This window comes from Polypterus senegalus, chromosome 5, assembly GCF_016835505.1.
Source record: "Polypterus senegalus isolate Bchr_013 chromosome 5, ASM1683550v1, whole genome shotgun sequence".
Taxonomy (NCBI): domain Eukaryota; kingdom Metazoa; phylum Chordata; class Cladistia; order Polypteriformes; family Polypteridae; genus Polypterus; species Polypterus senegalus.
The window spans coordinates 80,233,734-80,256,767 of NC_053158.1; the positions used below are offsets into that span (position 1 = coordinate 80,233,734).

General features: G+C 38.2%; 1 protein-coding gene and 1 long non-coding RNA gene across 2 annotated transcripts in view; one reads left to right on the forward strand and one right to left on the reverse strand.

The window, feature by feature from the left end:
- LOC120530402 overlaps positions 1-16,154 on the forward strand; it is a 55,496-nt gene extending 39,342 nt beyond the window's left edge. The window contains exon 3 of the long non-coding RNA XR_005633958.1: positions 16,081-16,154. This is a non-coding gene — a long non-coding RNA (uncharacterized LOC120530402). The remainder of the gene's footprint in view (positions 1-16,080) is intronic.
- The window catches only part of fbxl7 (F-box and leucine-rich repeat protein 7), a 372,909-nt gene that overhangs the window by 15,226 nt on the left and 334,649 nt on the right, over positions 1-23,034 (reverse strand). The window contains exon 3 of the mRNA XM_039754878.1: positions 5,159-5,770. Within this exon, the coding sequence (XP_039610812.1) occupies positions 5,159-5,770 (612 nt within the window). The remainder of the gene's footprint in view (positions 1-5,158; positions 5,771-23,034) is intronic.

Below are 23,034 nucleotides of genomic sequence, written 5' to 3' on the forward strand. Positions count from 1 at the left end.
CTGTTTTTAATTGGAATCCTGTGCTAATTAAGTGATGTGTTATTTCCCAAGGTCTTTGAATTTGGTAACAATATAGAAATTAGAAAACTAAGTTTGGTAAAATATATATATTAAAATGTACCAAGCAGTTATATGGGAATAATGTATTTTCATCTTGATTTTCATTCTACTTTTCTAGGTGTTCTAATTGTTTAATTAATCAATTTTTTATTAATCAGTGGGTAGTACTAGGGTGGTGTACCGTGTTAGCCATTATGAATGTAGAGAAAAGCCAAGCAAAATGACACCTTTTATTGGCTAACTAAAAAGATTGTTTGCTAGCGTGTCTACTCTGCTCGTTTTTAATTGTCATTAATAAGATACAAACACGGGGAAAACTGCACAGAGAAAGGTCAAAATATAATGAAATCAACAAAAGAGAGCTAAGCATTTAAATCTGTAGTAAAAGCAGAAATATTTCTAAATGTCTTATAAATGTAAAAATCATACTGCTATGCTTTTCTGAATGTAGAATAAGAGGAAAAAAAAAACAGCTAATTAAATGAGATCAGTGCTATCATGTGTTGTCACTGATTAGGAATCTGGTTGGAACAAAAACCTGCAGCCACAGTGGGGCCCCAGGACCGAGATTTGGAAACACCGGCCTAAACCAAATCACTAGACCAGGATCAAAGTCGGAAAATGGGGCACGATCCTCGTAAAACAGATATTTTATTGAAAGTGCAAGCACAGTAAAGGGCTTGAGATATAGCAACAATTACGGACAAAGAGACTAGAAAGTAGAAAGCTTAAATAGCATTTTCCTAGTGAAGTCACATGACACAACTTATTGGGGGTGTGGCCTAGCAACTGCCACCCAAATGATGACACCCATTGATAAAACAAAATTACATTATGGGTGTAGTAGCTCAATGAGAGAGACAGTATTTGAGTAAGGAGGATCAGGAGAGTAAAGATACAGGCAAAAGTACACACAATGTAGACAAAAATCTGAAACCAATTTGAAACCTGAAAATCTTAGTCAATAAATATTAAGTAAAAGTGTTGAGAACCAAACAGAAAAAAAAAAAAAATTGAGCTTGAAACGTTTTATGAAAATATCCACCAACTCGGATAAGAATTCAGCTTCAGTTGTGTCCTTTTAAGCAGTTAGTCTACTGATGTCAGATACCATAAACCACATGATCATGACACCAATAACAAGCATCACATCAAGGGGCTCACATAGGAAATAAAATGGTGACACAAAAGGTATAAACGTTTCCAAAACCTTAAATTTCTGTCACAATATTTACTTGGATATTTGAAATTTCCATCCTGAAAAACATCAAAATACATTGAAATCAGAATTTCTAAAACTAAATGAGAGCTAATAAAAAGAAAAACAAAATCCAATCATAAAAGTGTGAATTCCAAAACATAACGCTTAGTCTTTCTGAGTCAGACGTATAATATAACTTCCAGAGACAACCATGAGTGAATTTTGCTTAAAACTGGGTGAGAACAATCACACAGCTCACTGAGTGTCACATTTCTAGACCAATCCAACACCTCATGAAGGCGGCGCTCAAAGTAAAGGCAGTGATTTTGAACTGCAAAGATCAGAGGTTCTCTCATTAACCAGGTCTAACAGAGAACAAGCTTCTGCTGACAATAAACCGTCTACAGTCAAAAAGTCTCCTAAAAGACCCCTGCTAAACATTCTGTATAAATGTGTGTTGCGTGTGTGGAAAACACATTACATGTGCTAAAAATAAACATAACCAGTTGCAAGGGAACAACCTTTCTAAAACATCAGATTATACTTTGGCATTCAAAGACACCAGTGGAGTAGTAGTAAAAGTGAACAGAACGTTGTTGCAGGTCCTGTGTGTGCTCTCTGTTGTTCAGTTATGATGATAGTGTTAGTGTCAATGTAAGCATGTAGGAATTGGCAGCTGTGTTTGTGAAAACATGAATTGCATGATATGCATTAGAAGTAAACAATGTGTCAAAAGGTGGCAAAAAATGACTACCATTAAAAGAGGTGATCACGAAGAGCCAAAGGAAATGCAGATTTTAAAACTCAAAAACACCCAAATCCATATATGTATCTAACAACATGAGTAGCAGAACAATGAGGCTGTACAGTGTCCACCTTCTGACCGCACGTCTAAATGAATAACTAAAGGAAGCTAATATTACTGTCTAAATGGAAATGCAAATGTGCCATGCTAGAATATAGCTGCGGTACTTTAACATGCAATATATACACAGACCACAATGCTTATCTACACTCCATTTGCTGTTGTTATGTCATACAGTGATGCAGTAGTCAAAATGACAAAAGTGTATCGTAGCAGACAGTGGCTCTTCTAAAACACTTGGAGTCAAGTACCTGCAGAGGTCTATGGGCGTGTCTGTCTTTCCTGTTGCTGCACTTACTACAATTTACAAATTAATCATTAAACTTCAGTTACGTTGTACTACTGAGATCTTGACTGGGTATCAGCAGATTTAGCTTATTCTTTTATCTCTAGCGTTAGGCCTTTGGTTCAGTTTCTTTTGCACTCTCCCTGCAACCCTGGCAGCAGTTTAAAACACACGGACTGGAGGAGCTGGGAACAGGTGTTTTTAGGAAGAAGCCGTGTGGATGTAGCCTTTGCAGTGGTAGATTTCACTGCTATTCCTACATACATTTTAATGAGCTGTCCTCAAATGTGTATTTTTGTTTGAGAATCATGACCTGAACCTTAAAGACTATGTAACACCAAAATAAAACAATATGCTTAAACTTAAAGTTGTTCCAAAAAAATGAAGGCACCTTTAGTTTTCTCATATTTCAAAAATAGAACAAAAAAAAGTAGAGCCAAATAAAGGAAATTTTGCTTAGCTCAAAAAAATGAAAGAAACAAAAACTAACCTAATAGTGTCAGTCTAAGAGTTTGATTACCCTGCAATGGATTATCACCCATTCATCCATCCATTATCCAACTCGCTATATCCTACCTACAGGGTCACGGGGGTCTGCTGGAGCCAATCACAGCCAACACATGGCAGGAAACATACCCCGGGCAGGGCACCAGCCCACCGCAGGGCACACACACACACACACACACACTAGGGACAATTTAGGATTGCCAGTGCACCTAATCTGCATGTCTTTGTACTGTGGGAGGAAACCAGAGTACCCGGAGAAAACCCACACAGACACGGGGAGAACATGCAAACTCCATGCCGCGAGGACCTGGGAAGTGAACCCAGGCCTCCTTACTGCGAGGCAGCAGCATTACCACTGTGCCACCGTGCCGCCCATGGATTATCATTTGATAATGATTTGAGCTCCACTGATTTTGGATTGATTTTGACTTCCATTTAATGCCGGCTCCAGCCCAATGACATTATGCACTGCACTTCTAAATACAAAAATCTTAATCTATCCATTTAGTTCTCTCTAATTTAATTTGGGGGCACCAAAGTCTACTCCAATTGCACTGGGTACTATAAGTAAGAACAAACCCCAGTTAGGATGCTGGTCATTCAGATGGCACATTCACACTCACAACAACTCAATTTAGACAATTTAATTATCTCATATTAGCCTAAAAAGTATTCTACAGTATATGAGAATTAATAAACAGTACCTTTTGTATGATATACAATCCAGCTCATAAAATTGTAAACATTATGTTACATTGTGTATTCAAACACAATAATAAATAACAGCATGTGTAAAGCTAAATTTCAACTCCAATGGGATTGTGTGTTTATTATGTACAGTATTTATTATATCAGTGGTGAAATTTGCTCATGCGGTGTCAGCGTCTACACAGAAAGCATAAACTGTCAATTTTTGAAAAGAAACTGGAAGCAATGGAACAGAAGTAAAAATAAGCAAAGCAGCTCTAGTTTTACCAATATGCATTACACATGTTCACATACAGCAATAACTTCGAAAGGCAGGCTATAAGGTTTTCTGTAACTCAATTAGATTTTTTATTAACAAGCCCTAATGATTCTAGATATAGCAAATTTAAAAGTCTGGATCATATTAATAGTAGATATGTATTGAGTTAAAACAAATGTACACTTTTAAAAAGCTCTACATGGAGTGTAGTAAAATAATAAATGAAAGCTCCAAATTCTTGCCTTTTTTTAACCTTGTATTTCTCTGTTTATGGTTACTTCTAATTTCCCCCATGGTGTGAAATACAGTAGGCAGTGATAAGATAAAAGTCCGCTTTGGACAGAGAGAAATTTGAATTACTTATATGTGTGTGAAGCACTGCCTTGCCACTCTGGCTGCTTTAACTGCTAAAATAAAATGATTTTCCTAATTGCTAAAATAAAATGATTTTCCCAACATCTAATACATATACAAAATATGTAATCATGCAGAAATAAAATGCACTGACCAACTGTGACATAAGAAGAAATACTAGAAACGGAATCCCATCATTCAATCAACTATCAGTATTTTTAGCTTTTTTGTATTATCGTATGTGAAGGACAGCTTTTCATGGCTACAATGTATGTACTGTATATTACAACCATATGACATATAGGTTTTCAAACTGCAGTTCAGCAGTTTTGGCACTCTGTGTTAACATTAATCATTCCGTAATCATAATCCTTCTAATCATAATCTAATTATACAAATAGGGAATAATTACAAGATACATTATATGAGCAGAAGGAAAAAGAGGGGAAAGTATCATAATGATTTGATTCATGTTTTAGTGAAGACATTGATGAGTGCAAACATATTTGAAATATGGACTCATGGTAATTTAACATTACAATATAAAAATATATAAGAATGAAAAAATATATCTAGTGCCGATCTGTGTTTTAATACAACCCCACTTGCAGCAGCCACTCATGCCTACTCAAGAGACCAGCTTCATAATGTCTTCCTCATCCCAGTAAAGCTGCTTCCCTGGACCCGGATGATTTGGATATATTGCCTGACAAAGAACTAACAAATATCCAAACAGATATGATAGTACAGGGGTAATTTAAGGACCTCTTAAAATTTGGGATACAGACTATGATAAATTCTGTTACATGGTTATTAAATTCCACTTTTTCTGCAGCCTTAATAAACCAGTACACTTACTATGTATTCTATTTAATGTAGCAGAATTCAACAAATGTCTACCATTTAGAAAAGAAATACCTGAGACATCCAGATATTCCAGGTTAGGGCACCTTGATACAATATCAAAAACAGCTTCGTTCGATATGTTGTAGCAACCTGAAGCCTCCAACCTTCTCAGTTCAGGGCAACACTCTGCAATGGTGTAGAGTCCTCTATCTGTGAGCCGCCGGCAGCCACTAACAATGACAGTTTCCAACATAAGGCACACGTTAGGAGTATCCTGACACAGTCTTCGAGTTAGCACCCTTAAGGCTCGGTCAACATGAATGGTGTCTCCTGTTAAACGGATAGTTCTCCAAAGCCTGGGGTCCCAAGCCAGGTTATACCAACGGCGACACACTCGGGCACAGCGGCAAAGCTGATTTGTAGGCAAATGAGAGAAAATCTGCAGAAACGCAGGGTCCGGAAGGATGTCAATAGGGGCATGCTCCTTCTGCAGTCTAGATGCTGGCCGGATGTGAGGACGGGGCAGGCAGGTGCTGGGTGGTGCATGGACCATAGCCACTGTCTCACCAGTGATGGAAGATGAAGATGTTGAGGAGCCCTTTCCATTTATGAAGGTCTGTGAGCTGGGTGGACATATCAGTGCAGGGCTGGGCGTGCTTAATGTCCGCATGCTCAAGTCAGAATCTGAAAGCAAAAAACAGAGAAAAAAGAGCAGGTTAGCATTCAGTGAACATGAGAAAAGTATCAGTCAACCCAGGAGTCAGTTTTCATTTCTTTGACAATCGTAATATACAATAGACTAAAACTGAAAATTCTCATGTGCGAACAGAACACGCCTTTGATTTTTAAATTATAGATGTAAGAAAACATTTCCCATTGAGGTCATTGAACCATATTGCATATTGCACAACTGAATTAAAAAAAAAATTCATGTGAGGATTTACTTAGCGTTTGGATTTCTGAAAGCAAGAAAACAGAGAGTGTCTATCTGTAAATAGACTGATAATCTGCACACTTTCTTGAGCCTTTTTAAAGATGCATTGAGGTATACAGTGCCTATAAAAAGTACTTAAGGGGGAATCACATTTTATTGTTTTAAAATGTTGCATTTCTTTATATTTATTATTAATTTAGATCACTCTACAGAAATCTGCCTCCAATTTAGAGTCTTTTTCTGATGTTCAGCGGCAAAAATGTCAAATCAAATTCAATGTTATATAATAAAATGTGAAAACTACATTTTTATAGGCACCATATTTTTATACAGTATGTTATATAATATATATATATATATATATATATATATATATATATATATATATATATATATATATATATATATATATATATATATACAGTGGTGTGAAAAACTATTTGCCCCTTCCTGATTTCTTATTCTTTTGCATGTTTGTCACACAAAATGTTTCTGATCATCAAGCACATTTAACCATTAGTCAAATATAACACAAGTAAACACAAAATGCAGTTTTTAAATGATGGTTTTATTATTTAGGGAGAAAAAAAAATCCAAACCTACATGGCCCTGTGTGAAAAAGTAATTGCCCCTGAACCTAATAACTGGTTGGGCCACCCTTAGCAGCAATAACTGCAATCATGCGTTTGCGATAACTTGCAATGAGTCTTTTACAGCTCTGGAGGAATTTTGGCCCACTCATCTTTGCAGAATTGTTGTAATTCAGCTTTATTTGAGGGTTTTCTAGCATGAACCGCCTTTTTAAGGTCATGCCATAGCATCTCAATTGGATTCAGGTCAGGACTTTGACTAGGCCACTCCAAAGTCTTCATTTTGTTTTTCTTCAGCCATTCAGAGGTGGATTTGCTGGTGTGTTTTGGGTCATTGTCCTGTTGCAGCACCCAAGATCGCTTCAGCTTGAGTTGACGAACAGATGGCGGACATTCTCCTTCAGGATTTTGTGGTAGACAGTAGAATTCATGGTTCCATCTATCACAGCAAGCCTTCCAGGTCCTGAAGCAGCAAGACAACCCCAGACCATCACACTACCACCACCATATTTTACTGTTTATATGATGTTCTTTTTCTGAAATGCTGTGTTCCTTTTACGCCAGATGTAACGGGACATTTGCCTTCCAAAAAGTTCAACTTTTGTCTCATCAGTCCACAAGGTACTTTCCCAAAAGTCTTGGCAATCATTGATGTTTCTTAGCAAAATTGAGACGAGCCCTAATGTTCTTTTTGCTTAACAGTGGTTTGCGTCTTGGAAATCTGCCATGCAGGCCGTTTTGCCCAGTCTCTTTCTTATGGTGGAGTCGTGAACACTGACCTTAATTGAGGCAAGTGAGGCCTGCAGTTCTTTAGACGTTGTCCTGGGGTCTTTGTGACCTCTCGGATGAGTCGTCTCTGCGCTCTCGGGGTAATTTTGGTCGGCTGGCTACTCCTGGGAAGGTTCACCACTGTTCCATGTTTTTGCCATTTGTGGATAATGGCTCTCACTGTGGTTCGCTGGAGTCCCAAAGCTTTAGAAATGGCTTTATAACCTTTACCAGACTGATAGATCTCAATTACTTCTGTTCTCATTTGTTCCTGAATTTCTTTGGATCTTGGCATGATGTCTAGCTTTTGAGGTGCTTTTGGTCTACTTCTCTGTGTCAGGCAGCTCCTATTTAAGTGATTTCTTGATTGAAACAGGTGTGGCAGTAATCAGGAAATTGAACTCAGGTGTGATACACCACAGTTAGGTTATTTTTGAACAAGGGGCAATTACTTTTTCACACAGGGCCATGTAGGTTTGGATTTTTTTCTCCCTAAATAATAAAACCATCATTTAAAAACTGCATTTTGTGTTTACTTGTGTTATATTTGACTAATGGTTAAATGTGTTTGATGATCAGAAACATTTTGTGTGACAAACATGCAAAAGAATAAGAAATCAGGAAGGGGCAAATAGTTTTTCACACCACTGTATATATATATATATATATATATATATATATATATATATATATATATTGTTTGCAGGTAAAAGCTGTCCACTTACAGTCTATTACTGGATGCACACAGTACACCCATACTGGATCAATTTAGGGTTAAGAATGTGCAAACTGTACCAAAACCAGTCTCTTGAACCTGTTAAGCAAGTATGCTGCATGGGGAACATACATTTCATAGTTGTTATGCCAACATTCAAACATTTACAGTCAAAGTTAGAAAGCATTACAGTATGAAAAGTTTTATATACAGTATTATAGTGAACTAGTGTACTAGTGAAACACGCAAGACTGACGGTCCTAAAATAAAATGCTAGGAAAGGCTTGATTTAAACATCAGTAAACTCTCCACCCATTGTTTGCAGACATATGAAGTCACACTTAATTATGCATTTTGAACATGTATGCACCTTATCCTGGGGGATTATCAATAGATAGGCTTACAGAGGCTGTGCTTTAATTACATTAAAGTTTTCTGCCCACCAGTATAGAGCCCACTAGATTGCCAGTACCTACATTTTTTTTGAATTTCCATAACATATCAGGTCATAAACTTTGAGTAAGACCAAGATCTGTATATATATATACAGTATATATATATATATATATATCCATCCATCCATCCATTTTTAACCCGCTAAATCCGAACACAAGGTCATGGGGGTCTGCTGGAGCCAATCCCAGGCAACACAGGAAACAAAGGCAGGAACCAATCCTGGGCAGGGTGCCAACCAACCGCAGTATATATATATATATATATATATATATATATATATATATATATATATATATATATATATATATATATATATATATATAGAGAGAGAGAGAATCAGGCACTAATAGCGCTGTAATTTAACATTATGAATCTTTAAACAAATATTGTCATATAAGAGCATTTTGACTTAAATTAACAATTATAAGTGCAGATAACACAACACGCTATCAGTGAACAGTCAGATCAATCAATCAATCAGATTTGTGATCTCCTAGCAGACGACTTACCTGACATTTTTCTTGTGTGTTATTCTTAGAGATTTCAGGTAATTCGTCATCAGATCATGTCAGAGCTATTCCAACATTTTCCTGTTCTAATCCCAGAACCCCAAGTATCTGGGACTGAACATGTTGGAGACCTTATATACTTTTGTTATTTGTGCTACTGCCCATGGAATCTTTGTGGCTTTAGCTTTTTGTCACAATTATTCTTATGCTGCCATTGTTTTATGAATTCTGAGAGTTTCTTCAGTTTTAATTGAATTGGTTAAATCATTTTAATAAGGGCCCAGAAACTGCACATTTAACCAGAAACACCTACTTATGGGTAATGAGCACTTTGTATTAAAACAGTCAAAACAGAAAATGAAATATTGGTTCCATTTAAGTCACACAGTCAGTAGGATTTTAAATTGTCATGGCTGTGATCACAAAGAAGGCATGAAATTAAATGCAGAAATTGGCCTCTCATTAAACAAAATATTGGGCTACAAACCAGCACTGAAAGAGACCTCTGAGTTTAACTGGTAAATCAATGTTAACGTTGTATTACATATCACACATTATGTTCTTTGGTGGTTCAGTTACTACCACTTTTCCCCAAATGCTCCAGAGTCCTGGCTCCGTCACAATTGGTTTGGAGAATCAGAATGTTTAGTTGGGTTTGTCTTGGGTACTACAGTTTTCCTCTGAAATCCTCTCAAAGATGTGTGTTAGGGTAACAGACAAAGTACTATCTATCCACCCATCCATCCATTATCCAACCCACTATATCCTAACTACAGTGTCACGGGGGTCTGCTGGAGCCAATCCCAGCCAACACTGGGCGCAAGGCAGGAAACAAATCCTGGGCAGGGTGCCAGCCCACCGCAGAGTACTATCTATCTGTCTATCTATCTATCTGTCTGTCTGTCTATGCAGCTCTGCGATGGACTGACAAATACACAACAGTCAGTTCCTCTTTGTGTCTGATGCTACTGTGATAGGCACCAGTTACTAAATTGAATTATAAAGTTTGAGAATGTTACATTGACACTGCTATGAGCATGTACTGTATAACTAAATACCAATTTCATTGATTTTGAAAAGAAGAATGTGCTGACAGAAAGTTTACATTTTACTTTTTAAAATCTGTTTTTTTTAATGTATGGCTACAAGGAGCAATAACAGAAATAAAACAGAAACTTCATTCCATGATGACACTTCATATCCAGCATTTTAAAAAGTGCTGCATACACTGCAAATACAGCTGTCTTTAAAGATGAATGTTCAACTTTTAATAAAATGTGCTGATTTATACCATTCCAGAAAAAATGGCACTTGCTGACAGCAAGTCATTTGAGCTTTTCTATATTTCTTTTAAGAATAGCTGTCCAAAAATGTGATTAACATGATTTTTTCTGGTTAATGTGAAAGCCTGCATGTGGTAATTTCTTTCAGTCATTGATTTATACCTTATTGCTCTTGTTGTTCATGTCTACTAGTTTATTTATTTTACTGATCATCTATTACTGTATGCACAGCAGGACAACGCCTGTAGCTGGCAGCTTTCTTTTTGGTTTGTTTTGCGTATGTTCAAGCTAGCTGAGGAATACAGGAGTCCAAAGAATGCTGTTATTTTAAGTAGTCACTTTAAACTGTGGCTAAATATGGGCGTGTGAGTGAGTGTTATAACATGCACAGTTCCAAGGATTATTATGAGCACAAAACAACCAGAAGACTTTGAAACGAAAAACTGAAGTCAAAGGACAAGCATGCAGGAATAACAGAGAAGCCAAAACAAAAACAAGTAACAGAATCAAAGAACAGAACAAAAGTTGAAAGTCAGATTCAGAAGAGGGTCAAAACACAAAATCCTAACACTAGAACCTAGCTGGAAATCCAATGATCTCTGTGAAGATCAAAAAGGGTTTTTGTCTTCCAAGGAATAATGTAAAGTGTGATTTCTCCATATTTATATCGTAGCTTCATCACTATAATGATCAATGTCACAAAACCTTCAAAAGAAAACTAGATAGATAGACACAAGTTTGTCCAGGTGTGAGGCATCCTTCTTCTTTATGCTGCCTCCCCAACACACCACTGCTTAGAAGAGGGCACTCACCACAACCGTCTGGTAAAAAATCTGCAGCATCTTATTGCAGATGTTGAAGGACGCCAGCCTTCTAAGGAAGTATAGTTTCTTACAAAGAGCATCAGTATTGGCAGTCCAGTCCAGTTTATCATCCAGCTGCACTCCCAGGTATTTCTAGGTCTGCACCCTATGCACACAGTCACCTCTGATGATCACGGGGTCCATGAGGGGCCTGGGCCTCTTAAAATCCATCACCAGTTCCTTGGTCTTGCTGGTGTTCAGGTGTAAGTGGTTTGAGTCGCACCATTTAACAAAGTCCATGATTAGGTTCCTATACTCTTCCTCCTGCCCACTCCTGATGCAGCCCACAATAGCAGTGTCATCAGTGAACTTTTGCACTTTTTGGCGCTCCTGTGTTGCTGACCACAATGTCAGACCTGCAGTTCCCAAGACGCACATATTGAAGTCTGTCTTTAAGACAGTCCACGATCCATGCCACCAGGTGTGAATCTACTCCCATCTCTGTCAGCTTGTCCCTAAGGAGCAGAGGTTGGGTGGTGTTGAAGTTGCTAGAGAAGTCTAAAAACATAATTCTTACAGCACCACTGCCTCTGTCCAAGTGGGAGAGGGATCGGTGTAGCATATAGATGATGGCATCCTCCGCTCCCACTTTCTCCTGGTATGCGAACTGCAGAGGGTCAAGGGTGCGGTGGACCTGTGGCCTCAGGTGGTGAAGCAGCAGCCGCTCCATGGTCTTCATCACATGTGACATCAGAGCGACAGGCCGGAAGTCATTCAGCTCACTAGGACGTGATACCTTTGGGACTGGGGTGATACAAGATGTTTTCCAAAGCCTCAAGACTCTCCCCTGTTCCAGGCTCAGGTTGAAGATGCGCTGTAGAGGACTCCCCAGCTCCAGCGCACAGGCCTTCAGCAGTGATAGTCTCTAAGTGATAGTACCTAGCAGTGTTACAAAAATTAACTTTTAATTTAAAATTAACTTTTAGATTGCAAAGCAAAATGTGAAGATATTAACACAAACGGATTAAAATCCTCAAAATAGATAGAAAGACACACACAAAAACATTAATACAACAGTGATCTTCCCAAGAATGGATTTGCCTCATGTCCAAAAATGTAAAAGAATAAATGAGCTTAGAAAATGAATTTACAGATTTGCTCATGTCAATGTGTCCAGATGGTGTTATTTTATATACTTTTTAACAACAATATAATTGTATTTATTTTCAGATATATGCATCATAATAGAAGAGTTATAATACACTGCAGTGGGCTGGCACCCTGCCTGGGGTTTGATTCCTGCCTTGCGCCCTGTGTTGGCTGGGATTGGCTCCAACAGACCTCCGTGACCCTGTAGTTAGGATATAGCGGGTTGGATAATGGATGGATGGATGGATGGATAGATGGATGGAGTTATAATACAACTTTTCTACTAAAAAACATAAAAAAATCAGTTTAACAAAAATAAAAACAATCTAGCAAATTTCTGAATAAGTTAAAATTCATTAACCTTAAGCAACACTAAAATCCCCACCCTTACCCAATGCAGAGAGCTGATTAGTAATGAAAAGCCCATTAAATTATACTTTGTCTTATTGATTAAAACAACAAGAGTTCAACAGAGACATGCTGTTATTTTAACTGGTGACTCTAAATTGTGTGACCAGGCCTGGATTTCCACACGGCATGCCCTGCTATAGATCCATACAATCTGTAATGAGCTATTTGTTTTATGTCTACTGTTGCTTAATATAACCATACACTGATAAAAAGCAGATTTTGAAAATGCAGCCACCCATCTATCCATTTTCTGACCCATTCACCATTTCATGGCTACAGAGACCTGATGCTTAACCAACCCAAGTTGAAAACTGACACTGAATGAAGTTCCAGGCCTTTAGCAGGTCACACTCACACACACCTAAACTCACAATGAGGTAATCTAGAGACACCACTTAAACCGTATAACCACAAAGAAAACATCACGTAAAAAAAATGGAAGAAATGTAGTCAAAACCTACTACTAACTGGGACAGTAGTAAAGTCTAAAGACCATTTCATGAATTCAGGTTGAATAAAGCTGAGTTCTAGAAAAATTGACCCAAAACGTTTAATTGTCAAAAACTAGTTTAATTGAATTTCTCAGATTGCCGTACATGGGAATAAAGGCAGAAAATAGTTGATAAAAGCGCAAGCAATGTCTGGTTGAAAAAATCATAACTGATTCAGACGATGGCGAAGGAGAGACTAGCTTAATCATTTTGCAGATGTTTCACAATCTTTGTGAGGCTGTTTATTTCAAAATTTCCTGGAAAAGGTCATATTTTGAAATAATGGAGGCAAACTCAATCCATGTCAAGCTTGTCAAAGAATACAAATTGTGTGTCACACATGTATCGTGATGATACTGCATCACTTTTACTACAGGCTCAAATGTTTATGTAGTTCAGCTACCCAGGGAACACGTGAACAAAAACTAGAGTAGGTATCCAATGAAAGTCAACTCATAAATGTCTCAGATAAAGAACTGATTTATGAAATGAAGATGAAGAATTGGATTTATGAGACTCTGTGCTCTTGGCTTGGTTGTAAACAAAGCAATAAAACAAGCAAGCCAAATACTCAGAATGTTAATAACAGCCTTACTGTGTGTAAAATGTCTTGACATTACCATGGCATTCATTAGAAACTCAATGAATTATAATATAGAAGTAACCTGTGACTGTCTTGAAAGTTAAAAAAATAACATAAAATTTAAGGTTTATTTGCTTCAGAACTGTTGGATGGATGTGGACAGCACTACAATCTATTTCAGTTGACCTTTTGATTTTTGTACACTTTTATAAACCATGAAAGATAGACTGAGGAAATGAAGATGAAGGTTGTAGTGAGGCAAAGGGCTTTGATTATAACCAAATAATGACTTGAATAAAGTGTGCAAAAATTTAGCACAGCTTTCACATCTTTTCCTTTCCCTGGGAGTTTTACATGAGAATGACGTCAACCTGGAGAGTTAACAGGTCATTTTGGTGTCAATAAGCAAATACCATATAATTTCTAGCTACAGTGCATCCGGAAAGTATTCATAGCTCATCACTTTTTCCACATTTTGTTATATTACAGCCTTATTCCAAAATTGATTAAATTCATTTTTTTCCTCTGAATTCTACACAAAACACCCCATAATGACAATGTGAAAAACGTTTACTTGAGATTTTTGCAAATTTATTAAAAATAAAAAAATTGAGAAAGCACATGTACATAAGTATTCACAGCCTTTGCCATGAAGCTCAAAATTGAGCTCAGGTGCATCCTGTTTCCCCTGATCATCCTTGAGATATTTCTGCAGCTTCATTGGAGTCCACCAGTGGTAAATTCAGTTGATTGGACATGATTTGGAAAGGCACACACCTGTCTATATAAGGTCCCACAGTTGACAGTTCATGTCAGAGCACAAACCAAGCATGAAGTCAAAAGAATTGTCTGTAGACCTCTGAGACAGGATTGTCTCGAGGCACAAATCTGGGGAAGGTTACAGAAAAATTTCTGCTGCTTTGAAGGTCCCAATGAGCACAGTGGCCTCCATCATCCGTAAGTGGAAGAAGTTCAAAACCACTAAGACTCTTCCTAGAGCTGGCCGGCAATCTAAACTGAGCGATCGGGGAGAATGGCCTTAATCAGGGAGGTGACCAAGAACCTGATAGTCACTCTGTAAGAGCACCAGAGCTCCTCTGTGAAGAGAGGAGAACCTTCCAGAAGGACAACCATCTCTGCAGCACTCCACCAATCAGGCCTGTATGGTAGAGTGGCCAGACGGAGCCAATCCTTAGTAAAAGGCACATGGCAGCCCACCTGGAGTTTGCCAAAAGGCACCTGAAGGACTCTCAGACCATGAGAAACAAAATTCTCTGGTCTGATGAGACAAAAATTGAACTCTTTGGTGAGAATGCCAGGCATCACGTTTGGAGGAAACCAGGCACCGCTCATCACCAGGCCAATACCATCCCTACAGTGAAGCATGGTGGTGGCAGCATCATGCTGTGGGGAAGTTTTTCAGCGGCAGAATCTGGGAGACTAGTCGGGATGAAGGGAAAGATGACTGCAGCAATGTACAGAGACATCCTGGATGAAATCCTGCTTCAAAGCACTCTTGACCTCAGACTGGGGCGATAGTTCACCTTTTAGCAGGACAACAACCCTAAGCACACAGCCAAGATATCAAAGGAGTGGCTTCAGGACAACTCTGTGAATGTCCTTGAGTGGCCCAGCCAAAGCCCAGACTTGAATCCAATTGAACATTTCTGGAGAGATCTTAAAAAGGCTGTGCACTGACGCTTCCCATCCAACCTGATGGAGCTTGAGAGGTGCTGCAAAGAGGAATGGGCGAAACTGGCCAAGGATAGGTGTGCCAAGCTTGTGGCATCATATTTAAAAAGACTTGAGGCTGTAATTGCTGCCAAAGGTGCATCGACAAAGTATTGAGCAAAGGCTGTGAATACTTATGTACATGGGAGTTCTCAGTTTTTTTATTTTTAATAAATTTGCAAAAGCCTCAAGTAAACTCTTTTTTTACGTTGTCATTATGGGGGGTTGTGTGTAGAATTCTGAGGAAAAAAATGAATTTAATCAATTTTGGAATAAGGCTGTAACATAACAAAATGTAGAAAAAGTGATGCGCTGTGAATACTTTCCGAATGCACTGTAACTCGATAAAGTCAAAGGCTCCTCCATGTGTGTGAGAGACTACTGTTACAGCACAAGTCACTGAAATGTCCACAACTGGACAAGATGGATATGGAACTTACCTGATTTTTTGAGTCAGTGCTTAAAAAAGAAAACATGCTATCATGTTTAAGCTGCTATTCACTTTTCTGCAATTTCTGAAATGCTCTCCTGTGAAATTAAACAATTTCCTCTTACTTGTCCACTACAACAGCTTTTTGAGAGTAGCATAAAGAATCAGTGGAAGGCATGAAACAGAGAGATGAATATCTCTTAACCTGCTCTCACCCAGTATGCTGTACAAATGGTAAGTGAAAACTCATTTATTTCCTAGTTGTTTTTTAGACACGGATTGCTTTAAAGTGGTTTATTTGAGTATAGCATGCCCCATTCTTAGTTCAGTTAGTACAAATTAAATGGAATGTACATAATCGATTCATCAAGTGTTTATGCAGCAATAGTGACAGCATTCAAGATAAGACTTCCCAGCTTGTAGCTGCAGTAGGCTCTGTGTATTGAGCTTGTCACAGAATCCCCAACTAGGAAGACGCAGGGTATAATGAAAAAAATGGATGCCTCCCCAGTAGTTAATAATGAAAAAAATGCATCACTGGGGTGATGGAATCCAGAAAAGTAATCTGGTAAACACTTATGGAAATTATTATGTGGCTTACATTTACACTGTACCCAATATCAACTGCTAAATGCTACCAAGAAAAAAAAAGTACTTTGACTATTCATATGGAGGACAACAGCCTGCCCAGCAACTATTGTGGATGTCTGACCCTTCCCTGTGTATGTACAGCCTCAGCACTGTACACTATGGCAATGGTTCTCAAACCGTGAGGTGGGCCCCCCTAGGAGGGCACGAAGTAACAAAAAGGGGGGTGCGAAGATATGAAAAAAAGAAAACAAGAATCAAAAATATGAAAAATACATCTATTGAAACCAAAGCAAATGAACTTAAACTACATTCTGATACTAGAAAAATAAATATAGAGTTAGATAAATGTCGATAAAAGTTAAGTAGGTATAATAAAATATGCATCTATGATATATCATTAATTAAAAAAGAACAAATTGGTATTAGTGGGCTCCTTTCAAAAAACATTAGGGGGGTGCGATTAAAACTGTTATGAAAACTTGGGTCGCAAATACTTAAAGGTTGAGAAACGCTGCACTGTGGATACCTTGTTGCCCTCTGGTTTGGTGGAAATGTAACCCTGGAAGGATCATGAACTGTACAGGCTTTCAGAAGTTCTAGTAAGTAGTCACATACTATATATAATAAAGTAAATTTGAGGGACTTCGGTTCCATACCATTTGGACCATCCTTCAGGAGCAAAGTAGTGTGGCTAAAGACTGTGCACCTTTTTCACAACTAAATTAACAAATATTTGCACACACCTTGCTTTCTTACTGCTTACTGTTAGGGTATCATCTCATTGTCCACAGACAGCCATAAGGAGGTAAGCAATAAGCCCAGTGGTATAATCTCAGAGTACCTCAGGGCCAAGGTCCCATTTCCTGTGTTTGATGGGCATCTTCCTTTCATTTCTCTGTCCATACTGCACTGGTTAAGAGCTCCAATCTCTGCTTACACGCTGTAACACATGATACTGATATATCTACAGTATACAAAATAATTAAACAATATGAACTAAGCAAATGTAAAAAAAATAAGAATTACACTGTCAATTGTGGCATTTGATACATTTTTCTATTCAGTGAGTCTCAAGTTTCCGAGCAAATACTATGACATGCAGATTTACATGCAACAGAAGACAAGGTTGCTCAATGGGAGATTTTTGGATTGCTTCGACTGAGATGTTTCAAAAAGGGTTTACTATGCTGTGAGTAAAATCCACAAATAGCAAGTATCAATGCAGAAGGTATTTGATAATGTATCAAAAGCTCTTTGCATTAGTGCTAAGAAAAGTGATATTTAAATGTAGTTTTATGATTGGATAGGATGTGGATAAATAGCAAATCTGGTAATGCTACATCATAGCTTAAAGGACCTGATCTTTTATATGGAGATGCATGTTCTTCCTTTGTCCTTGGGTGTTGTTCATGGTGATTATTAAGTACATGACAGTGCTCAACTTGATGGAGATAAAGTTTCTGCTCCAGTCATTTGGTCTGACTTATCTCAACAACGTTTCAAACAAAGAAAATTATGGGAGTTGACCCAATTACAGAAAAGATGCGTGAAGTTTGCCTTTGGTAGTATGGTCATGTGCTCTGCGATAGCATTTAATCAGGAATAAAGATGGCATTGCGTCTCTCCTCAGAGAGACTTCAGCCACATGGGTGACCAAAAGAAACCATTGTTGGACCAGCTGAAAGGAGATATGAGACAAGCAAATGTTGCCCATGAAGTCACCTTGGACCAAGCAAGGTTGATAAGGGAGTGCCACATAGAGGACCCTGGTAAATAGTGAGATCATCACAAGGATAGAGAGAGTCTGGATGTCCCCTGTATTCCTTATGCTACTTGAAGTAAGTGTGGTTTACAGTGTGTATGGTGATCAGGTTCAGAAAATGGGTGAATGCAGGAGTGAATTAAAAGCAGAGTAACCAGCAATAGATGACATTCATTGATCCATCAATTTATTGTGTAATATGATAAAGACATACTGTAATTTAATTCCCGTCCTGCTGTGTATAACATACCTACTGCATAAGGACCTGTTTTCACCTAAATCTCTGTAATGTTCTAATGGATCAGTGACTTCCTCTGCAAATTCAAACACATCCAAAAGTACTGCAATTTTCATGTTTTAGCTGGCATCCATGGCTTCTTTGTACCATGCAACAGCTGAACAAAACATAACCCAGTAAAAAAAAAGAAGTAACTTCAGAAGGACTAACCCACAAAATGCTGTCCAGTTTTGAAAAATACTTTGAAAAACCAAAACACACTTGGGTTTGCCTCCAGCTCTGTAATTGCGAAAATAAATCTGTCAAGACAGGGTTCACCGAATTACTAATCACTGCAATCCAAACAATATTTGTCACCTTTCCAAAAGTGGATCTGGAAGACTCTCAAAATGATTTTAGCTGAAAAGTCACATTGTTCAGCATGTGGGAATTGAAAAGACAATCTTTGTACCCTGCAGCTGGGCTCATCAGAAACTGCAAATCGTTGTCCATAGTAAAAGGAGATTGGGCTTTGCAGTTTCCATAACAGGGGGCAATACAGTTCTGGTATTCATGTGGCAGGTTGCTCCCATGTTTTGTGCTTTGTGAACCCTATGCAGAATCGTTTGATGTTCTTAAACATTAGGTTTTCACTACTCTTCCATCTTCTCAGCTCTTGTGAAACTACCTCCTTCTGTCTTTAAACCCTTGCCAACACACTGGGGGATTAAATTATATTTTTTCCTAGTAAATCATAATTCATAATTATCTTCATGCTTTGCATGTATCATGGGTATTTTCAGTCTTTCGTGCTCAGCATTTTGTGTTGAGGATACCATATTATTAGAGCATATTTTTTTATGAGAATGAAGGAGGCTTTTATTGTACATTGCAGTCTTCCAAAAGCATTGAGTACAACAGAAGTGAACTGGGATGCCATTGTGGCAATCTATCATATCTGAACTCTCAGCTGGTTTTGCTCAGGCATCACATTGTACTAAAACAGAAAAATGTGCTCAAAAATACATTGCGGCAAATACACCAACAAAGAACGCAGAATGCTGTGAGATGGCAAAGGAGGAAGGACATCCGAAATAATGATCAGAAAAATGAATATTTTTCCTGCTTTTCTAAAATCTGTTTTACAGGCAAAAGAAAGGCTTCTACAATGGTACATGCCAACATACTGTATATAGTATACCCCAGTGTGCCAAAACAGATGTGAAAATTGTCATTGTTGGCATGGCAATCTTGAAAGACATAGGGCTGCAAACTGCGAAAAACAAATAAATAAACAAAAAAGATAATAAATATTCAAAACCAACAGAAAATGCACTGAATAATCTGAGGTGGACTCCTACCACCATTGGGCTTTACACTATCTTGTAGGAAAAGACATCATAATCTTGACTAAGGCAAGATATTCAGAATAATGGCAGGACTCTAAAAGATCCACAGGTAAACTAAAAACAGTTTACTTTCTTTTTATTTCTACGAATTAATCTGCACCACAACTCAATTTTGACAATTACTTTGTGACTGTCTTCCCAGTACTTTTGATCTCCATCTGTTTCTTCAATTAGATCCTGCCCATCCCTTTTTACTATTACATCTCCTCTTATATTAAATCAATGGCACACAATCCCTCTGTTTAATAAAACTCATGTATTTAATCCTAATTTAGGTGGCTTTAAATGTCCTTCCAGGTTTACTTCCTGCCACACCCAGAATTATTTCTCTAATTGGGGTGTGCCATTACAGTCTATGATTCATCATTGTGCCCTCTGGTGTCCCCTGAATCTATTACTCCCCACAGCCTTACTCAACCTTTAACCTCCATGGAGTTAACTACAAGCATCACTTGGGCTCAGTATTCAATGTAAAAATGGTTAATCCCAAAAAGTCTCTCGATATATAGCTGTTAGGATTCAACGAACGGCATTAGGCCAGAATAATGCTTGGGGCAGTATTCTGCTGCCAACTAGTGGATAAAATAACATTATGGTGCAAAACAAAAAATCATGAACATTTCTATGTATTGTATCACTCTAAAGTAACTCATCAATATTTATGAGAGCGGTGGAGCCTACCACCAAAACACAATGGTGTGTAAATAAGAAGCTGTAAAGCCAGTTTTAGAACAAACTGAAATGGAACCAATAGTTGAGTCATGCAGTAGTGATGACGTGTGAAATGGTCATCAGACGTTGAAACTGGCACATACACATAAACATACTGCCAAGATACTGTATGCCTGGTGAATTTGGTCATCTGAAAGGTTCACCATTGTGCAGGTGGGTGCGTAACAAAACAGCAAAACAATTGCAATCAAGTGGAAGAACAAGAAATGCGTTAGCCACATAAGCGCTGATGTTTAGGAAATGTAGAAGTCACTAAGCCTTGTGCTGTTATAGCCTACAAAACAAAAGGAGCGTGTTGATCGAGTGGATCATGCACATTCTACATCTCATGTACAAGCAACAGAAAAAAATATTATAAGAAAAGCACACAAAGAAACACATTTCTACTGTCCCAATTGTTACGTCCAGCTGTGCATTGATGATTGTTTCATAACATATCACCCAAAGCCCGTGCAGTGGACACCTGACATACATTTTCTACTGTATCTATGCTGATGTTTTGGTGCTTAATACCACTGTTCCTTGTTGAAAATAAAATCAGTGTTTTTGGCCTGTTTTTCTGGGGTAAACATAAAACTAAGGAGGCTAGAGTGTCAGGTCAGGTTTTAGGGGCACCTCACTTATAAGGGTCATACTGTTCCACTCCTTCCACTTAAAGACAATGGAAGGAAACAACTGACCTCCAGACAGTGTTCACAGTTTTCACTCTTGAGGTGGGAACGTGTGCTGCCCTCCATCAGCTCGGAGGTGTTCTGACCTTGCAGCAACCATCTATGCTCAACAGCTCTCTTTTAGAAAAAGGGTAGGCCCATCTTCTACCTACTGAGAGGATATTGTAAGTTTCTATCCAGTTTACAATTCTCATATTCTCCACATTCTCTCTCTTTCTCTCTTCCCTATAGTGGTGTGCCTGCTCATTATCCTTTTGGGGCATCACGAGCTCCTGCCATTGCCTGTGGATAATTCCCTTCCTCTTTTAAGGACTTACTGGTTTTTGTTTCTTCAGCATTCTACCCCTTCTTGCTAGATAACCCCGTGCACACCAGGCAAACTATCAAGGTGGATATGAATAAAGTATGGCTGGAGTCTGTGTTTATTTTAGATTTCTTTGCTACTGGCACTTTGAGATGTGGTTGCTCAGCTTCCCTGTATTTTTAAAACTGCTACTGCAAAACTGTGATTTCTTTCAATGTGCAAAGTGTCCACCTTGGAATGTGAAACATGATGGTCTGCTCAGTGCACAGCTGTTTCTAATAGTGCTGCTTGGTTTTTGATGTCGATTTAATCTACAGGCTCTTTCATGGCAAATAGCACGTGCCATCTTGAGCACCGAGTAATGAATATGAACTCTGCTAAATGCATAAAACAGGAAACCAGTATCACTGCAAGTCAGCCTCGTACAAGGCTTTGAAATGTTTTGAGCCTTTTTTCCTTCTTATCTTTAGCCCTGTGTGCGGGCATGTGTGTGTATGTTTGTGTGTGCGCGTGACAAGGCTTTCAGGTTTCAAAGGCTGGGTGCCTTTGTTGATATAAATCACGTGAATTTTTGCTTTTTCAAGCATCGACCATCTTAAACTTTCTCCAAGAAGTTGATATGTAGCAGATGTTTTTTTTTATATTTGCATTCACATTACCTCCTAAAGATATTCAAAGCTTATGCAGCCTAGCCAGCCAGTGAAAGTTTTTTGAGATACTGTACTGTAGGAAAAGATTATTACAAAGTAAATAAACAGTTTTTGTGAAAATCTGGGAGCACTGGAGGTTACTCTGTGCACTGACATCTTGTTTTATAGACATAGAAGAAGGTCAATAAAATGTACACCATAACCTTCTCAAGCAGTTGAGGCTGGAGCCTAATCATGCAAAACAGAGTTATTCAGAAATGTCTGGTTCTTCCAATAATTGCCTAGGCAGAGCAATATATTTTTAGAATGGTGCCTTTCAAAGTGACTGAAACTCGAAATTATGTGACAGTAGTATTCTGCATACTGCAAAGGGGAACACTATGCTGTATCTTCTGTACTGAGTCAAAACATCTAAACAAACAAAATATTAAGAAATATTTTTTTTTTAAATAATGGGAAGGGATAAACAAAGAGGATACTGCAAAGACCAAAATAAAAAGAAAAAGAAAACAATACCGTCCTTGTCTAATGTAATAGAGTGTCCACCCTGTTGTTTTACGGGTAAAACACCCATAAACTCTCCCTCTGTAAGTCTCTGCTTCACTATCTACTGGCTCACAAGCCTTCAACTCCACTTCAATGTGCTCTTACATGCTGTCCTGTGGTTTACATGTGGGTCAACCCTAAAGCCACTTCCAGAGTCAGAGGGTGCCCTTTGTGGTGCTGCGGCCACTGTTGGAAACATCCTATTGGAATTCC